General features: G+C 46.1%; 1 protein-coding gene across 1 annotated transcript in view; it reads right to left on the minus strand.

Annotated features, from left to right (window-relative positions):
- Positions 1 to 19,835, minus strand: part of ATRNL1 (attractin like 1) — a 1,590,902-nt gene that overhangs the window by 1,276,391 nt on the left and 294,676 nt on the right. Inside the window, 1 exon segment of the mRNA XM_030202658.1 lies at positions 6,070 to 6,157. Within this exon segment, the coding sequence (XP_030058518.1) occupies positions 6,070 to 6,157 (88 nt within the window).

The following is a 19,835-nucleotide window of genomic DNA, read 5'->3' on the forward strand; positions in this document are numbered from 1 at the left end:
AAAATAAAAAAAATTAATGCTGCGTGGCCCACATTCAAAATTTTACTACACATTGCAATAATTCTAGAGATTAAAGTGTAGTTAGACCTCCAACTTGAAATAGGGGCATCCGCTGAAAACTGGTGCAATGTTGGTAGCTGATAAATTAATAATTCAAAATAATAAACAAATCCACAAAATATGAAATAACAACAATCTGGAGAAAAGCCTCAAAGAGCTTGGGGACTATATAGGAAGTCTCTACAAGCTAAACGGACAAAAATGCCCTCGCTTCATCACTGGCAAAAAAACCTTGAGGCTACAGCTGTAAAAATTCTTTTTGCTGAAGCCAAAATACCAAAAGCTGCTTCTGAGGGACTGCACAGCGGGAGCAGGATTGAAAACACTGAACAGAGATAAGTGAACCTGTTTTATATGGATGTTCTTCTGGGTTCATAGTGTAACGTTCAATGCATTGAAGATTGATTTATCAATGAAAAAAATTTCAAAAATCAAAATAAAATATTTTGGCTTCAGCAAAAAGAAATTTTACAGCTGTAGCCACAAGGTTTTTTGCCAATGATGAAGAGAGGGCATTTTTGTCCGTTTAGCTTGTAGAGACTTCCTATATAGTCCCCAAGCTCTTTGAGGCTTTTTCCCTGATTGTTATTTCGTATTTTATGGATTTGTTTATTATTTTGAATTATTGATTTGTATCCACACCACATATTGACATTTGGTAGCTGATAACTTAACATTTATCTGAAAAGATAAATACCATCTCTTAGTTAAAAGTTGTGTTACATCCAAAATTCCTTTCTCCTGCCAAGCTGAGCAATTGCCATAGGAGTGATTTAGTGTGAGATGATACCACGTGGACACTGTTATTGGCATTACCAATTTTGTGCTCTCAGGTTCCTCCAGCAGTAGAAATACCCGACTTCAAAACACCCTTTGGGAAGTATGAACTCCCCACTGAAATCACAGGTCAGGAATCTTGGGATACTGCTAGACTCATCACTACATTCTGATCCCGCAGATTCAAACAACCTTTAAAAAAATTGTCTCTATCACCTGCGGCAACTATGAACTCTCTCGGGGAGAGGGATCTTGGGGTGATAGTATCTGAGGACCTGAAGGCGACGAAACAGTGTGACAAGGTGGTGGCCGTAGCTAGAAGATTGCTAGGCTGTATAGAGAGAGGTGTGACCAGCAGAAAAAAGGAGGTTTTAATGCCCCTATATAAGACGTTGGTGAGGCCCCACCTGGAGTATTGTGTTCAGTTTTGGAGGCCATACCTTGCGAAGGATGTTAAAAAAATGGAAGCGGTGCAAAGAAAAGCTACGAGAATGGTATGGGATTTGCGTTACAAGACGTATGAGGAGAGACCTGTTGACCTGAACATGTATACCCTGGAGGAAAGGAGAAACAGGGGTGATATGATACAGACGTTCAAATATTTGAAAGGTATTAATCCGCAAACGAACCTTTTCCGGAGATGAGAAGGCGGTAAAACAAAAGGATATGAAATGAGATTGAAGGGGGGCAGACTCAAGAAAAATGTCAGGAAGTAATTTTTCACGGAGAGAGTAGTGGATGCTTGGAATGCCCTCCCGCGGGAGGTGGTGGACATGAAAACGGTAACGGAATTCAAACATGCGTGGGATATGCATAAAGGAATCCTGTGCAGAAGGAATGGATCCTCAGAAGCTTAGCCAAAATTGGGTGGCAGAGCAGGTGGGGGGAAGAGGGGTTGGTGGTTGGGAGGTGTGGATAGTGGAGGGCAGACTTATACGGTCTGTGCCAGAGCCGGTGGTGGGAGGCGGGACTGGTGGTTGGGAGGCGGGGAATACTGCTGGGCAGACTTATACGGTCTGTGCCCTGAAAAAGACAGGTAGAAATCAAGGTAAGGTATACACATATGAGTTTATCTTGGGCAGACTGGATGGACCGTGTAGGTCTTTTTCTGTCGTCATCTACTATGTTACTATATACCGAAAAGACGAGTCTGACCATAGTGGTGCACGCCATGATAACGTCATGGCTAGACTACTCTAGTGACCTGTACACACTGGTCAGACCAAAAAGAGTTTCCATCGTGTCCAACTAATTCAGGATGCTGCAGCATGACTGATAGAAGGCTGCAAGTGGCATGACCACATCATACCCTGCCTGCAAAAAGTACACTGGCTACCAGTACCTTACAGGGCTAAATTTAAAACTCTATGACCTATAAGTGCATTCACTCTGCAGCCCCTCACTACCTCTCCACCCTCATCTCTCCCTACACTCCTTCCCTAGAACTCCGTTCACTAGGCAAATCTCTCCTAATTGCACCCTTCTATTCCATTGCTAACTCCAGACTCCGCTCCTTCTGTCTCGCCGCACCTTATGCCTGAAATATGCTTCCTGAGCCATTACGTCTAGCTCCATCCCTGGCTGCCTTCAAATCCGGGCTAAAGGCCTACCTGTTTGATGCTGCTTTCGACTCCTGACTTGTAACTTTTATCTTATCCTTATGTGTCCTTCTGTCTGTCCTTCCCTTATCCTTTTTGGTCCTGTCTGTTTGTCCTGATTTAGATTGTAAGCTCTTTTGAGTGGGGACTGTCTTCTTCATGTTCAATTGTAAAGTGCTGCGTACGACTGGTAGTGCTATAGAAGTGATTTATAGTAGTAGTAGTAGTATGTTTGATTTTCAAGGTCTGGGGCCAGAGTACTTAAAGAATAAGCCCTCTATACACCATCTGGGGTCCTCTCAAGAAACACCACCATCTGTACCCTCATCAAAGAAATGGTACGAGTGATACCTGCAAGTAAGCCTTATCAGGAATAGCCCTCATGTTCCGGAACTTACTCCCAGAGGGGCTATGTCTAACTCAAACCACCTCTACTTCAGGAAGCAGATGAAAGCCTGGCTCATCTCCCAAGCCTTTAATACAATGTAGAGGAGTGGCCTAGCGGTTAGAGCACTGGTCTTGCAATCCAGAGGTAGCCAGTTCAAATCCCACTGCTGCCCCTTGTGATCTTGAGCAAGACACTTAACCCTCCATTGCCTCAGGTACAAACTTAGATTGAGAGTCCTCCTGGGACAGAGAAATATCCAGAGTACCTGAATGTAACTCACCTTGAGCTACTACTGAAAAAGGTGTGAGCAAAATCTAAATAAATATTTGAGATTCTACATGGAATGTGGAGGAGTGGCCTAGTGGTTAGTGCAGTGATCCTGGGGAACTGAGCTTGATTCCTTGTGACTCTGGGCAAGTCACTTAACCCTCTATTGCTCTAGGTACAAATATGTACCTGTATATACTATGCAAACTGCTTTGAATGTAGTTACAAAAACCACAGAAAGGCAGCATATCAAGTCCCATTTCCCTTTCCCTATTTGAGATTCTACACAGAATGTTGCTACAGTGGAGGAGTGGCCTAGTGGTTAGAGCACAGGTCTTGCAATCCAGAGGTGGCCAGTTCAAATCCTGCTGCTGCTCCTTGTGATCTTGTGCAAGTCACTTAACCCTCCATTGCCTCAGGTACAAACTTAGATTATGAGCCCTCCTAGGACAGAGAAATATCCAGTGCTATCTACAGCTCGGCTACTGCATGCCCCAGGTGGTACTTTCATTTTTCACATGCATCCAAAACACATGGTAGAAATTTTCTACTGCATGGCACATACCCAGTGGTAATCGGCAGTGTACGCGTACTGGGTTCCCCTACTTCCCACCTGAAGCAGTACTCCACTTCACAGTTACTGCTTGGACTGGCAGAGTTTATTAATCTCATCCAGGATATCCCCTCTCCACATGGGCTCCTGGGCATTTTCGATATGACGTCTAAGTCAGACTTCGGATGTTTTGTGTTAAACATCCAAAATCCGAATAGAAAACATGACCATTTTCAAAACTGCAAAACGTCTACCTCCCCCCCCCCCCCCCCCCAAAAAAAAAAAAAAAATACCGTTTGGAACAAGGTTTTGTGTTCTATGTGTTTGTCTTTTCAGGTCATTACTGAAAAATAAAAAAACGTCCAACTTAAAAACATTGTAGAAAATCAAGCCATTGGGATATAGGAGGGTCCAGTATTTTTAGTAAACTGGTCCCCAGACATCCCAGGAAAGCAATGGGGCACCCTAAGGAGCACTGATGTGGACTTCAAAAAAATGCTCTCCGGTACATATTTCACCGTTGCTCCCTTATCTTGTCTGCTGAGGACTCCAAAACCCACTATACCCAACTGTACACAACTACAATAGCCCTTACGGGTGAAGGGGGCACCTATATGTGGGTACAGTGGGTTTCTGGTGAGTTTTGGAGGGCTCACAGTTTCCACCACAAGTCTAACAGGTAGGAAGAGGTATGGGCCTGGGTCTACTTGTCTACAGTGCACTGCACTGACCACTAGACCACTCCAGGCACCTGCATGCTGCTCTAATGGACCTGGCTGTAACAACTGAGGCGGTCATAGAGGCTAATGAGTACTATTTTTATTCACATTTTTGGGGTGGATGGGAGGGGATCAGTGATCACTGGAAGAGTGGGGGGGGGGGGGGGTCATCCCTGATTCCCTCCAGAAGTCATCTGGTAATTTAGGGCATCTTTTTGTGCCTTATTCATTCTGAAAGCAGGTCTAGACCAAAAGTTGAAGTTTTCGCCTTGACGTTTTTGTTTTGTTTCATTCTGGCTGTAAAACGTCCAAGTGTTAGGCACACCCTATGCCCGCCTTCGAAAAAACCCCAACATGTCCCCTTGTGATTTGGATGCACTGCAGACAAAATGCACAGATAGACTTCTGTAAAACCTGTTGCGAAAATATTGATTTGAACATTTTGAGAAGAAATCTGTCCAAATGGTGCATATGACACTTTTTGGAGGTTTTTTTCTTTTCAAATTGAGCCCTATAGTAGCCTATGGAACTTTGTAAATCTATGTGCTTTGAAAATGAGCGACATTTCCAAGGAGGTTATAAAATAAATCACAGCTGTCTTTGTTTTCTTCCCCTCCATATCACAAGCAGTGGCTCTTTACAGATTAGCATGGCTTATGCCAGTAACATACAATATTCCACCCCTAATTCATCACTGCCATCATTATACAGTTGTGCCAACCTCCTGCAACTTGCTCAGGTCTAACCATACAAATAGAGTAGAGGCGTGGCCTAGTGGTTAGAGCACCGGTCTTGCCATCCAGAGGTGGCCGGTTCAAATCCTACTGCTGCTCCTTCTGATCTTGAGCAAGTCACTGAGGGGATCTTTTACTAAGCCATGTAGGCACCTACACACGCCGAACATGCGCCAATTTGGAACTACTGGGTGGTAATTAAATTTTTTACATGCGTCCACTATGCGCGCCGTAAATTTTCTGGTGCGCGGTGCTAACTAGGCAGCAATTGGCAGTGTATGAACTCTTTTTTTACAGACTTTAACCAACCTGGGGTAACAGAATCTTCTGGTTTCAATGATACGCTAGCATCTGTATTATGGAAACCGTTTTAAACCTTCATATTAAACCCACAAATTTTTTTTTGGTTTTTTTTTTTACTATGCTGTGGTGTGTATACACCACAGCATAGTAAAAAAAAAAAAATGGGGGAGGGGGGGGTTTTGAATATGAAGGTTTAAAACGGTTTCCATAATACAGATGCTAGTGTATGAACTCTGACAATTACCGCCCAGTTAACGTGTGAGACGTTACCGCTAAGTCAATGGCCAGCGGTAAGGTCTCAGAACCATAATGGATACGCGCCAATTTTTATTTTGCCGCAAATCCATTTCCACCCCCCCCCCCCCCCCCCCGCAAAAAAGGCCTTTTTGAAGGTGCGCTGAAAAATGGACCTGATTGCATCCAATACATGCGTCTACACCAGCGCAGGCCATTTTTCAGCGCACCTTAGTGAAAAAAACCCTTAACCCTCCATTGCCTTGGGTACAAACTTATATTGTGAGCTCTCCAGGGACAAAGAAATACCAAAGTGTACCTGAACATAACTCACCTTGAGCTACAACTGAAAAGATGTGAGCAAAATCTAAATAAAATAAATAAATAAATACGTGCTACGCAGGAATATACCATTTCGAGAAATAGCTAGACAAACCTGAAATAAAGCCAGCGAGTGCCCGTATCTCTGGAGAGGGCCGTGCAATACAGGGACGACATTCCAAATGTTGCTCTCCAAATTGTAACTGCAAACGTAATGAAACACAGTGTTAGATACTTGGGAGGGAAGAAGAGGCAATTTCTACCACACTAGCCTTTTTCACGAGGCCAACAGGAAGAAACCAAGAGCACAAAATGAAGAGACTGCATGATCTGAGTTTAAATGTCCTTTCCCTTCCCAAACTCTCCCCCAGATTCTATATATATGGCGCCTAAAAATCCACACAGAAACCGAAGCGTACTTTATAACGATGCGTATAACTTAATTGGATAACAAAACAAACATATACTCAAATTCTGATGTCACCTCTGTAAAAACAATAAATCCTCAATCCTCAGTAAAATTTCACACTTCAAGTGCCCACTCCAAGCTCAAGACATATGTTCTACCAAACTCCCCTAATACAGGAGATCACACCAGTATTTTACAAAAAATAATAATAAGGAGGAAAATGTCAAACAGTGGCAGCAAATAAAAAAGTTTAGTGCCTATCTATATTGGACTCCATTTTTCTCATCGGTCTCAAAAAACCTGCTTATATATTTCATTTTATAAAATAAAAATGAGGAAAAAGACCTCAAATGTCCAAGCATGAACATGAACTGTGGAGAATGAATGAAAATATTAGTTAGCTTCAAATATATTCCCAATGGGACTCTCTGTTTCACTTTTCCCTCCTTATTATCCTATATAATAATTTGCACCTCCAAGGTTCCATCGCTGTCTGGCTGCCTGGGTTCCTAACATCTCATGACATCAGCCAGCCTCCAGCGTTCCATTCCCCCTCACTGCCCCGCCCTTGCATCAAAATGTAATGACGTCAGAGGGTGGAACAGTGAGAGGGAAGGGAATGCCGGAGGCAACCTGAACTGACGTTAGGGGATGTTACGAAAACAGACAGGCAGACAGCGATGGAACCCTAAGGTACAATTTAGGCAGCAGGGTGGCGGGAAGCGGGCGAACGCAGTAAGCAATGGCGCAAGACTGAGAGGCGAAGGACAGCAGCCTACAACGCTACATTCCCCCTCACTGCCCCGCACTCGCAAAAAGATGTTATGACGTCAGAGGGCGGAACAGTGAGAGGGAAGGAAACACTGGAGGCGAGCTGATGTCAGGATGTTACCAACGGAAGGGAAGCCAGCCACGCCAGACAGAAAACGATGAGGTACAAAGGAAGAGAATCGCGGCACATCGCGGGGAGGGGAGGGCAGGGCAAGGCAGAACAGAGCAGAATCGATTGACATGGATGGGATGGAAGAAGAGGACAGGCGAGAAGAGAATTGTGGGACACTGATGGGAGGGCAGGGAAGAGGAGAATCGCTGGACATGGATAGGAGGGGAGGGGAGAGACAAAAAATCGCTTACAAGAGAGCCTTTCTAGGGCCCGTTTCATTGTTGAGGAAATGGGCTGGGTTCCACTAGTTATTTTATAAAATGAAATATATAAGGAACTTTTTTTTGACACCAATGCGAAAAATGGAGTCTGATAAACGTAGGCACTAGGGGCCCTTTTACTAAGCCATGCAAAATGGAGTTACTGCCCAGCTACCATGTGGCTCTTGCAGTAATTTCATTTTTGTTGCGCGCCCGATACGTGCATCCAAAAAAATAATTTTTATTTTCAGACGCGCATATTAGATGCATGCCAAGTGGCACTTGACGCGCGTAGGTCATTACCTCCAGGTTACCGCGTGAGACATTACCGCTAGGTCAATGGCTGGCAGTAAGGTCTCAGACCCAAAATGGACGCACAGCAATTTTCATTTTGCCACACATTCATTTTCGGCAAGAATTTTAAAAAGGCATTTTTTACAGGCACGCTGAAAAATGATTCTGCACGCGCTCAAAACATGCGTTCTGCACTACGGAAGGCCATTTTTTCAGCATGCCTTTGTAAAAAGGCCCCTAAGCTATTTTACTTGCTGTCACTGTTTGGACATTTGAGGTCTTTTTCCTCGTTATTTTTATTTTTTTTTTTTATAATGGTATGATCTTCTGTATAGGGGAGTTGGTAGAACATATATTTCTTCAACTCGGACTGGAGACTCCTCAGTAACAGCAACACAAATCCCTCCACTGCCAGATACTGTGACGCAAATGTGCTACTCAAAAACTGGATAATGAACAACCTACGGACAGCAGACCTGCAACATTTTCAGTTGGGGCTGGTGGCAGAAATTGTTATTGAGGGTCGTGGAGAAGCTGAAACAGGAACCAACCTTGGGAATATCAAGAAACTGACTCCCAAGATTGCCAAGTCTTCCCAGCTTGAGGGAATGGTTGTAAAGGAAACATGGGCATGTGCCATATCTGAAATTACCACCAGGAGGGGCGCACTGGTCTGGCGGTAATCTCATTTGGGCACGCGCTGAATGCGTACAGCCTACCACGGCTTATTCAAAATATCCCTATATGCGACACACTGCTTGAGAACCACTGATCTATATGGTAGCCTAATGGTTAGTACAGTGGGCTGAAAACCCGGGGAACTGGGTTTAATTCCCACTGCAGTTCCTTGTGACCCTGCACAAGTCACTTAACCCTCCATTGCCCCAGGTACAAATACGTATCTATACATACTATGTAAACCAAGAAAGGTGTCCCAATTCCCTTTCCCTATTTGAGATTCTACATGGAAAGTTGCTGTTGCTACTATTTGAGATCCTGGAATGTTTCTACTATCTGAGATACTACATAGAATGTTGCTAGTGGAGGAGTAGCTTAGTGGTTAGTGCAACAGATTTTGATCCTGGGGAACTGAGTTTGATTCCCACTGCAGCTCCTTGTGACTCTGGGTAAGTCACTTAACCCTCCATTGCCCCTGGTACAAAATAAGTACCTGAATATATGTAAACTGCTTTGAATGTAGTTGCAAAAACCTCAGAAAGGTGGTATATCAAGTCCCATCTCCCTTTCCCTTATGACATCACAATATCAGAAGTGAGCCAAGCCATTGTGACATCACTGATGAGGTTGGCTCTTATTGGTGGAATGAGTGGAGGAGTAGCCTAGTGGTTAGTGCAGTGGACTTTGATCCTGGGGAACTGGGTTCAATTCCCACTGCAGCTCCTTGTGATCCTGCACAAGTCACTTAGCCCTCCATTGCCCCACGTACAAAACAGATTTTGAGCCCAGTAGGGACAAAGAAAATACACGCATAGAAAATGTAAACAACTTTGGCAGTACAAAAAAAAAAGGTGGAATATCAAATCCATAACCTTTGACCCTTTACCCACAGTAAAAGTGCATACCATACAAACAAGGCATGTACTTCTACATGTCAGTATTTTATAAGACGTTATTTACATCTGTAAATGAGCCCTTATGGGTGTAAACTATTTAAATGTTGTCATTTTTGCATACTCTGGCACTTATATAAAATTACCATCCCAAGTATATCACTGTTTGCAACATGCATGTGTGTGCTGCTGAGTTCTTTACCAATGGCACATTTCTCTGGATGAACGATTTTATTCAGCACTGAAGATTGATTGAGCAAGAGGAATTGCGCACAACTGGGCTGCTCAGATGGCTGCTGCCCTCATGAAGGAATTCATTTATTTTAATAGATTTAAACGCTTTGTTTCTGAGCGACTAACTCTCCCCTCTCAGAAGCTCCTGGGAAGATTCTGTCTTTAAACAAGTGTCACATGCTCAGTGATGCTGTGTTGTTTTTTTTTAATCAGCAATACCTGGCCTATGTCAGATTACTTTACTACTACTACTACTACTATTTAGCATTTCTATAGCGCTACAAGGCGTACGCAGCGCTGCACAAACATAGAAGAAAGACAGTCCCTGCTCAAAGAGCTTACAATCTAATAGACAAAAAATAAATAAAGTAAGCAAATCAAATCAATTAATGTGAACGGGAAGGAAGAGAGGAGGGTAGGTGGAGGCGAGTGGTTACAAGTGGTTACGAGTCAAAAAGCAATGTTAAAGAGGTGGGCTTTCAGTCTAGATTTAAAGGTGGCCAAGGATGGGGCAAGACGTAGGGGCTCAGGAAGTTTATTCCAGGCGTAGGGTGCAGCGAGACAGAAGGCGCGAAGTCTGGAGTTGGCAGTAGTGGAGAAGGGAACAGATAAGAAGGATTTATCCATGGAGCGGAGTGCACGGGAAGGGGTGTAGGGAAGGACGAGTGTGGAGAGATACTGGGGAGCAGCAGAGTGAATACATTTATAGGTTAGTAGAAGAAGTTTGAACAGGATGCGAAAACGGATAGGGAGCCAGTGAAGGGTCTTGAGGAGAGGGGTGGTATGAGTAAAGCGACCCTGGCGGAAGATGAGACGGGCAGCAGAGTTTTGAACCGACTGGAGAGGGGAGAGGTGACTAAGTGGGAGGCCAGCAAGAAGCAGATTGCAGTAGTCTAAACGAGAGGTGACAAGGGTGTGGATGAGGGTTTTGGTAGAGTGCTCGGAAGTGTTTCTGGATCTTCTGTTTTTCAATAACAGCGGTCTCTCTCTTTACTAGTCCCCCCCTGGCCATTGGAGTTTGGTTCCAAACTTTCTATCAGGTGCGATATCACCAAATGGATTGGTTTTGTACATACAGACTATGTTATATATAACACAGCACACAATATGTCTGCTTTTAAACACCAAGTAAATATATGTGTTTTATTTTAAATATATGTGTTCTAGTTTTATGTTTAAGCTGCATATTCAATTTTATTTTTATTATACACTAGTAAAAAAGGCCCGTTTCTGACCCAAATGAAACGGGCGCTAGCAAGGTTTTCCTCATTGAGCAGTTGCCTGTGAGGTGCGATGCCCCCCCTCCCGGCACCATCCCACCCACGGCGATGCATCCGGCTGCAGCCATCCGACCCACCGTGCCCATCGCACCCACCTTTGCGTTGGTTTGGCGGCGGGGGAACCGGAACCCCGCCACCACAAGTCCTGTGTGCTGAGTACGGCGTCATCGTCGGCGTTGGTAGCTGTGCAGGGCGGAGTTCTGTGCGTCTAACGTCATGCACGTGCAGGACGTCAGACGCACAGAAGCCCTGCCTCCACAGGCTAGGAACGCCGAAGATGACGCCGTAGTGAGCAGACAGGGCTTGTGCTGGCGGGGTTTCAGGTCCCCCGCCATCAAAGCAACGCAAAGGTGGGTGTCTCAGGAGGGGGTTGTTGCGGGGGGTGCTGGAGGTCCTTGTGTTGAGCTGCAGCTTTAGGGGGGGGGGTCAACCGTTTGTTTAGGTGATTTTTTTCCCTGCCCTCAATGTCATGACATTTGATGCGAGGGCGGGGCACGGGTCTGTGGGGTGGCTTCACCACCATGAATCCACGAACCGTTCTGGGAGACTGACTGACTTCAGTGACGTCAGTGTCCTCAGAACGTTGAGGTTGCTTTTTATTATAGTAGATTATTTGTATTCATGATCTCTTCATCTCCCATTCCCTCCACCTGCTCGCCCTAACTGACACCTGGCTCACCCCTGACGACTCTGCCTCAGTCGCGGCCCTATGCCACGATGGTTATCTTTTCTCCCATTCTCCCCGCCCAGCTGGCCGCGGTGGCGGTATCGGGCTACTACTTTCGCCCTCCTGCAGTTTTCAACCTCTCCTTCTACCACAGTCTCACAGTTTCTCATCCTTTGAAGTCCACTCCATCCGTCTATTCTACCCGCTGCCACTCAGAGTTGCAGTCATTTACCACCCCCCTAATAAGTCCCTCCCTTCCTTCCTTACCGACTTCGATGCCTGGCTCTCTGTTTTTCTTGAGCCCTCATCCCCATCCCTCATTCTTGGAGACTTTAACATACACACTGATAACCCTTCCGACTCATATGCTTCTCAATTCCTCACTCTAACCTCCTCCTCCAACCTCCCACTGAGCTCCACCACCCCCACTCACCGATCTGGCCACTGTCTTGACCTCGTCCTCTCTTCTACCTGCTCACCCTCCAATTTCTGCGCCTCAGCTCTTCCTCTCTCTGACCATCACCTGATCACCTTCACACTTCATCACCCTCCCCCTCAGTCCCGCCCAACACTAACCACTACTTTCAGGAATCTCCAGGCTGTCGATCCTCCCACCTTATCCTCTTGTATCTCTAATATCCTCCCTTCCATCCTGTCCTCCGAGTCTGTCGACAAGGCTGTCTCCACTTCCAATGCCACTCTCTCCTCTGTACTGGATGCCCTCGCACCATCCATCTCCCATCCCACAAGGCATACTAATCCCCAGCCCTGGCTGACCCCTTGCACCCGATACCTTCGCTCCTGCACCCGATCGGCTGAACGCCTCTGGAGGAAATCTCACACCCATACTGATTTCATTCACTACAAATTCATGCTATCCTCCTTCCAGTCCTCCCTATTCCTCGCCAAACAGGACTATTACACTCAATTGACTAATTCCCTCAGCTCTAAACCTTGTCGTCTCTTCGCCACCCTTAACTCCCTCCTCAAAGTGCCCTCCGCTCCCCCCCCCCTCACTCTCTCCTCAATCATTGGCTGACTACTTCTGCGACAAAGTGCAGAAGATCAACCTCGAATTCACCACCAAACCATCTCCTCCTCTTCACCCTATAGCCCACTCCCTCAACCAACCTACCCATGCCTCCTTCTCCTCCTTTCCTGAGATCACCGAAGAGGAAACCGCCCACCTTCTTTCCTCCTCGAAATGCACCACCTGTTCCTCCGATCCCATCCCCACCAACATACTTAACACCATCTCTCCTACTGTCACCCCCCCACCTGTCATATCCTCAACCTCTCTCTCTCCACTGCAACTGTCCCTGACACCTTCAAGCATGCTGTAGTCACACCTCTGCTCAAAAACCCATTACTTGACCCTACCTGTCCCTCCAACTACCTCCCCATTTCCCTCCTACCCTTCCTTTCCAAGATACTTGAACGCGCCGTTCACAGCTGTTGCCTTGATTTTCTCTCCTCATGCCATCCTTGATCCGCTTCAATCCGGCTTTCGCCCCCTACACTCGACAGAAACGGCACTATCTAAAGTCTGCAATGCCCTGTTCCTTGCCAAATCCAAAGATCACTACTCCATCCTCATCCTCCTCGACCTATCTGCCGCTTTTGACACTGTCAATCACAATTTACTTCTTGCCACACTGTCCTCTTTTGGGTTCCAGGGCTCTGTCCTCTCCTGGTTCTCCTCTTATCTCTCCCACTGCACCTTTAGAGTACACTCTCATGGCTCTTCTTCCACCCCCATCCCGCTCTCTGTTGGAGTTCCTCAAGGATCTGTACTTGGACCCCTTCTTTTCTCAATCTACACCTCCTCCCTGGGTTCCCTAATCTCCTCCCATGGGTTCCAATATCATCTTTATGCCGATGACACCCAGCTTTATCTCTCCACACCAGACATCACTGCAGAAACCCAGGCTAAAGTATCGGCCTGCTTAGCCGACATTGCGACATGGATGTCCAACCGCCACTTGAAACTGAACATGGCCAAGACCGAGCTTATTGTCTTCCCTCCCAAACCCACTTCTCCTCTCCCTCCACTCTCTATCTCTGTTGATAACACCCTCATTGTCCCCGTCTCATCTGCCCGCAACCTCGGGGGTCATCTTTGACTCCTCCCTCTCCTTCTCTGCGCATATCCAGCAGATAGCCAAGACCTGTCGCTTCATCCTCTATAACATCAGCAAAATTCACCCCTTCCTGTCTGAGCACACCACCCGAACTCTCATCCAGTCTCTCATTACCTCTCGCCTTGACTACTGCAACCTACTCCTCACTGGCCTCCCAATTTGCCACCTATCCCCCCTTCAGTCCATTCAAAACTCTGCTGCACGTCTTATCTTCCGCCTGAACCGGTACACTCATATCACCCCTCTCCTCAAGTCAATTCACTGGCCTCCGATCAGGTACCGCATACAGTTTAAGCTTCTCCTTTTAACCTACAAATGCACTCGATCTGCAGCCCCTCCCTACCTCTCTACCCTCATCTCCCCTTACATTCCTATCCGTAACCTCCGTTCTCAAGACAAATCCCTCCTGTCAGTACCCTTCTCCACCACCGCCAACTCCAGGCTCCGCCCTTTCTGCCTCGCCTCACCCCATGCCTGGAATAATCTCCCTGAGCCCATACGCCAGGCCCCCTCCCTGCCCATCTTCAAAGCCTTGCTCAAAACCCACCTCTTCAATGTCGCCTTCGGCACCTAACCATCATACCTCTATTCAGGAAACCTGGACTGCCCCTACTTGACATTTCGCCCTTTAGATTGTAAGCTCCTTGGAGCAGGGACTGTCCTTTATGTCAATTTATGTTAATCTGTACAGCGCTGCGTAACCCTAGTAGCGCTCTAGAAATGTTAAGTAGTAGTAGTAATTTTATTGGCACCCAGTCATAATAGCCCTGACAAAATAGCCCCAACAAAACAGCCTTGTAACAAAATAACCCTTAACATTTCACACCCTAACAAAATAGCCCCTTAACAAAGCCCCCTAAGAAAAAAATAACACATCACAAAAAATATAATAAACTACAACTGAAATCTTCACTGATAAACACTCCTACCAGCGTTCAATTGCATTAAGCATATATTCTATAGCTACAAACTGGTATTCATGATCTGTTCTGCTGTTTAAGGAAACTATTCTTCCATCAACATGCTAATTAAAAAAATAAAACAATATTGTCATCATTTTCATAGTCTTACGAACCTTTACCTGTTTGGCAAGGTAAGATTATTAGAGGAAAACAATGCAGTCCCATATTCTGTGCATTGAGTGGACAAAAAGAAGATCCTGAGAGACCAAGTAAATGTGCAGAAGAATATAATGGGACTGATCGGGCCTTTTTGTCAGGGGGCTAATCTGTCAAGGGCTATATTGTGGGTGGGCCATTTTGACAGTGGTTGTTATGTCAGGGACTATTATGTCGAGAGCATTTTTTGTTTGGAGCTTTTTTTGTCTGGGCTATTTTAACCAGGTATCATTTTTATTATTTGATTTAATAAAAGCAATATCTTTTTACATTATGTTACACATGTATGATACATTTTTTATGTTTTTTTTAGAATACGATTTGTGACCCCCTGAGGCAGGCGCTGTGTCGCGCCGAAACACAGACCGTGTCGCGTCCTTTGTGCAAACCATCAATAAAGCGTTTTCCAAGCGAGTTCGTTTTGACTGTGGTCAGCTTCTACTCCTGTTGTGTTGTTTGTAGATACTATGAGTGGAGGAGTGGCCTAGTGGTTAGGGTGGTGGACTTTGGTCCTGGGGAATTGAGTTTGATTCCCACTTCAGGCACAGGCAGCTCCTTGTGACTCTGGGCAAGTCACTTAACCCTCCATTGCCCCATGTAAGCTGCGTTGAGCCTGCCATGAGTGGGAAAGCGCGGGGTACAAATGTAACAAAAATAAAATAGATACTATTGGAGATTCTACATGGAATGTTGCTACTATTGGGGATTCTACATGGAATGTTGCTATTCCACTAGCAACATTCCATGTAAAAGGCTGCGCAGGCTTCTGTTTCTGTGAGTCTGATGTCCTGCACATACGTGCAGGACGTCAGACTCACAGAAGCAGAAGCCTGCGCGGCTACATTGGTGATCTGCAAGGGCCGACTTCTACATGTAGAATCTCAAATAGTAGCAACAGTGGAGGAGTGGCCTAGTGGTTAAGGTGGTGGACTTTGGTACTGAGGAACTGAGTTCAATTCCCACTTCAGGCACAGGCAGCTACTTGTGACTCTGGGCAAGTCACTTAACCCTCCATTGCCCCATGTATGCCGCATTGAGCCTGCCATGAGTGGGAAAGCGCAGGGTACAAATGTAACAAAAATAAAAAAATAATGAACCTTGCTCCTAAGCCAGGGCAGGAGAAATATGATCTCAGTCTCTCAAATGTACTTATAAATCTGGCTACACTACTTGCATTGTGCCAGAGAGCTTTCTTCTGGAGTTCCTAAGATGTAATATGTACAGGCTACCTCTCCAGATGTGTTTTTAATTAAGGGGGAAAATTTATATATCCTTCTGCACATTTTCTTGGTCTCTGAGGGTCTTCTTTTTTGTCCACTCAGTGCACAGAATGCTACTTCAGGAGGAATGCTGCACAACCGCACATTGCAGAATTTCTGGAGATTTTCCCCTGAGGCACAACATTTAGCTCTTCCTGTGAAAAATTTACTTCAAGACAGGGAGGTCCAGCCATGGTTTAAATACAGCCACTGCAGAGCACATCCAAGGACATGGATTACTGAGACCGAGTCAGCACGGCTTTTGTGTGGAGAAATCTTGCCTGACCAATTTACTTCAATTCTTTGAAGGAGTAAACAAACATGTGGACAAAGGGGAGCCGGTTGATATTGTGTATCTGGATTTCCAAAAGGCATTTGACAAGGTACCTCATGAAAGGCTACAGAGGAAATTGGAGGGTCATGGGATAGGAGGAAATGTCCTATTGTGGATTAAAAACTGGTTGAAGGATAGGAAACAGAGAGTGGGGTTAAATGGGCAGTATTCACAATGGAGAAGAGTAGTTAGTGGGGTTCCTCAGGGGTCTGTGCTAGGACCGCTGCTTTTTAATCAAACATATAAATGGCGAGTGACCGACTCACTCGCAAATGCGCAGTAGAGACTTCCCTCTCTGTCCCGCCCCCGCGTCAATACGTGATGACGGGGGGGGGGGGGGGCGGGACAGAGAGGGAAACTGCGCCGCCGAGGTTGCTGCCGCCACCCCTCCACCCGGCCCGGGCCCTCTCTTCCCTTCTGAACTTACACATCCATTCGCCGAATGCAGCAACGCACATCAGCTGAGCTGCACTGAGCCCTTCCTTCTTTGCCTGTGGCCCCGCCCTCCTGTGACGTAACGTCAGCGAGGGCGGGACACACACAGGCAGAGAAGGAAGGGGCAGCTCAGCTGATGTGCGTTGCTGCGTTCGGCGAATGGATGTGTAAGTTCAAAAGTAAAGAGAGGGCCCGGGCCAGGTGGAGGGGTGGCGGCGGCGACTTCGAGGGGGGGAGGGGAGCGGTGGTGACCGCGGGGGTAGGAAAACCTCAATACCAGCCCGTTTTTACGGGCTCAACGGCTAGTATATTTATAAATGATTTAGAGATGGGAGTAACCAACGAGGTAATTAAATTTGCTGATGACACAAAGTTATTCAAAGAGAGGATTACAGAAGGACCTTACGAGACTGGGACTCTGGGCGGCTAAATGACAGATGACGTTTAATGTGAACAAGTGCAAGGTGATGCATGTGGGGGTAAAGAACCCGAATTATAGCTACGTCATGCAAGGTTCCACGTTAGGAGTTACAGACCAAGAAAGGGATCTGGGTGTCGTCGTCGATAACACACTGAAACCTTCTGCTCAGTGTGCTGCTGCGGCTAAGAAAGCGAATAGAATGTTGGGTATTATTAGGAAAGGTATGGAAAACAGGTGTGAGGATGTTATAATGCCGTTGTATCGCTCTATGGTGCGACCGCACCTTGAGTATTGTGTTCAATTCTGGTCGCCGCATCTCAAGAAAGATATAGTAGAATTGGAAAAGGTGCAGCGAAGGGCGACAAAAATGATAGCGGGGAAGGGACGACTTCCCTATGAAGAAAGACTAAGGAGGCTAGGGCTTTTCAGCTTGGAGAAGAGACGGCTGAGGGGAGACATGATAGAGGTATATAAAATAATGAGTGGAGTGGAACAGGTGGATGTGAAGTGTCTGTTCACGCTTTCCAAAAATACTAGGACTAGGGGGTAAGCGATAAAACTACAGTGTAGTAAATTTAAAACAAATCGGAGAAAATTTTTCTTCACCCAGAGAACGTGGTGAAGGCGGTTAGCTTGGCAGAGTTTTAAAAGGGTTTAGACTGTTTCCTAAAGGACAAGTCCATAAACCACTACTAAATGGACTTGGGAAAAATCCACAATTCCAGGAATAACATGTACAGAATGTCTGTACGTTTGGGAAGCTTGCCAGGTGCCCTTGGCCTGGATTGGCCGCTTTCGTGGACAGGATGCTGGGCTCGATGGACCCTTGGTCTTTTCCCAGTGTGGCATTACTTATGTACTTATGACCTTCCTGCACCCCGCGGCTCTTCCAGATTGCTGTCAGTGCAGCGTTCGCAAGATCTGAGAACAGCACAAGATTTCGAGGAACATACTGATCACACACTGCAAGATCTGCATGATGCAGAAAGGCTGCAGAAACAGCTGCATTTAAATTAGGGACAGCCACATTGTCCAACATTGATAGTGCTCAGAAAGATGGAGATTAGAGAGAGAAGTTGAGGAAGGTACTTACTGGGGGGAGGCCCTTTTTTCTAAGACGCGTAGGCGCCTATGCACATACATTTGCATCAAATCAGAACTACCGCCCAGCTACCACGTGCCCTGGGCGGTAATTCTAAATTTTGACACGCGTCCAAAACGCACAGCGTGAAAATAATTTCTATTTTCTACTGTGTGACACTAACCAGGCGATAATCAGCTGCGTACATGCACTGATGATTACCGCCCAGTTAACGCATGAGACCTTACCGCTAAGTCAACGGGTGGCGGTAAGGTCTCAGGCCCAAAATGGCCGCGCGCTGATTTTTATTTTGCTGTGCGTCCATTTTCGGCAAAAAAAAGGCCTAGACCTGCGTGCATCCAATACACGCACCTACATCAGCGCAAGCCATTTTTCGGCGTGCCTTAGTAAAAGGGCCCTGGGTGAGTAAGGGGTTAAAGAAAACTAGGATAGAAGACAGTGGATAAGCGGGACACGTGTGGAAGGTGAGATAAGGTAGCGGAGATAAAGGATTGGTGGTAAAGTGCTGGGGGCAAACAGAAGGTGGGGGGGGCGGCATATGTGGAAGGCAAGATGAACTGGAGGTGACACAGGATGTGCTTTGGTGAGAGCGGACTTGAACAGAGGTTAAGGGGAAGTGTGGAAGAGGCGATGCGTTGGAGAGATGGGAGATGAATGTTGGGGAGAGGAACAGTGGGGGACAACAGAGGATAAGGGGACAATGTGGAAGGGGATATGAGCCAGGACAGATGAATTAAGGGAATGTTTGTAGGGGGAGATGACCTTGGAAGAGGACAGGGTAAGAAGATGTGTGGTATGATGTGGGGTGAAGAAGAATAAAGGGAAGTAATGTGATTTGCATGGTGGTGGTGGTGGGATAAGATCTATACTGAAGGAGGATATGTTTGGCTAGGAGAGATTGTTGGAGGCGAGTGATTTGAGGGACCACTGCAGCGTTGAAGGTTGTGTGTGTTTGTTCTACATCCTGTCTTCTGAAGGTTTGTTTTTTTTTTTTTCAACTGTATCGCTCCATGGTGCGACCGCACCTGGAGTATTGTGTTCAGTACTGGTCTCCGTATCTCAAAAAAGATATAGTAGAATTGGAAAAGGTACAGCGAAGGGCGACGAAAATGATAGTGGGGATGGGACGACTTTCCTACGAAGAGAGGCTGAGAAGGCTAGGGCTTTTCAGCTTGGAGAAGAGACGGCTGAGGGGAGATATGATAGAAGTGTATAAAATAATGAGTGGAATGGATCGGGTGGATGTGAAGCGACTGTTCACGCTATCCAAAAATACTAGGACTAGAGGGCATGAGTTGAAGCTACAGTGTGGTAAATTTAAAACGAATCGGAGAAAAGTTTTCTTCACCCAACGTGTAATTAGACTCTGGAATTCGTTGCCGGAGAACGTGGTACGGGCGGTTAGCTTGACGGAGTTTAAAAAGGGGTTAGATAGATTCCTAAAGGACAAGTCCATAGACCGCTATTAAATGG

The sequence above is a fragment of the Microcaecilia unicolor genome, chromosome 5 (genome assembly GCF_901765095.1).
Source record: "Microcaecilia unicolor chromosome 5, aMicUni1.1, whole genome shotgun sequence".
Taxonomy (NCBI): domain Eukaryota; kingdom Metazoa; phylum Chordata; class Amphibia; order Gymnophiona; family Siphonopidae; genus Microcaecilia; species Microcaecilia unicolor.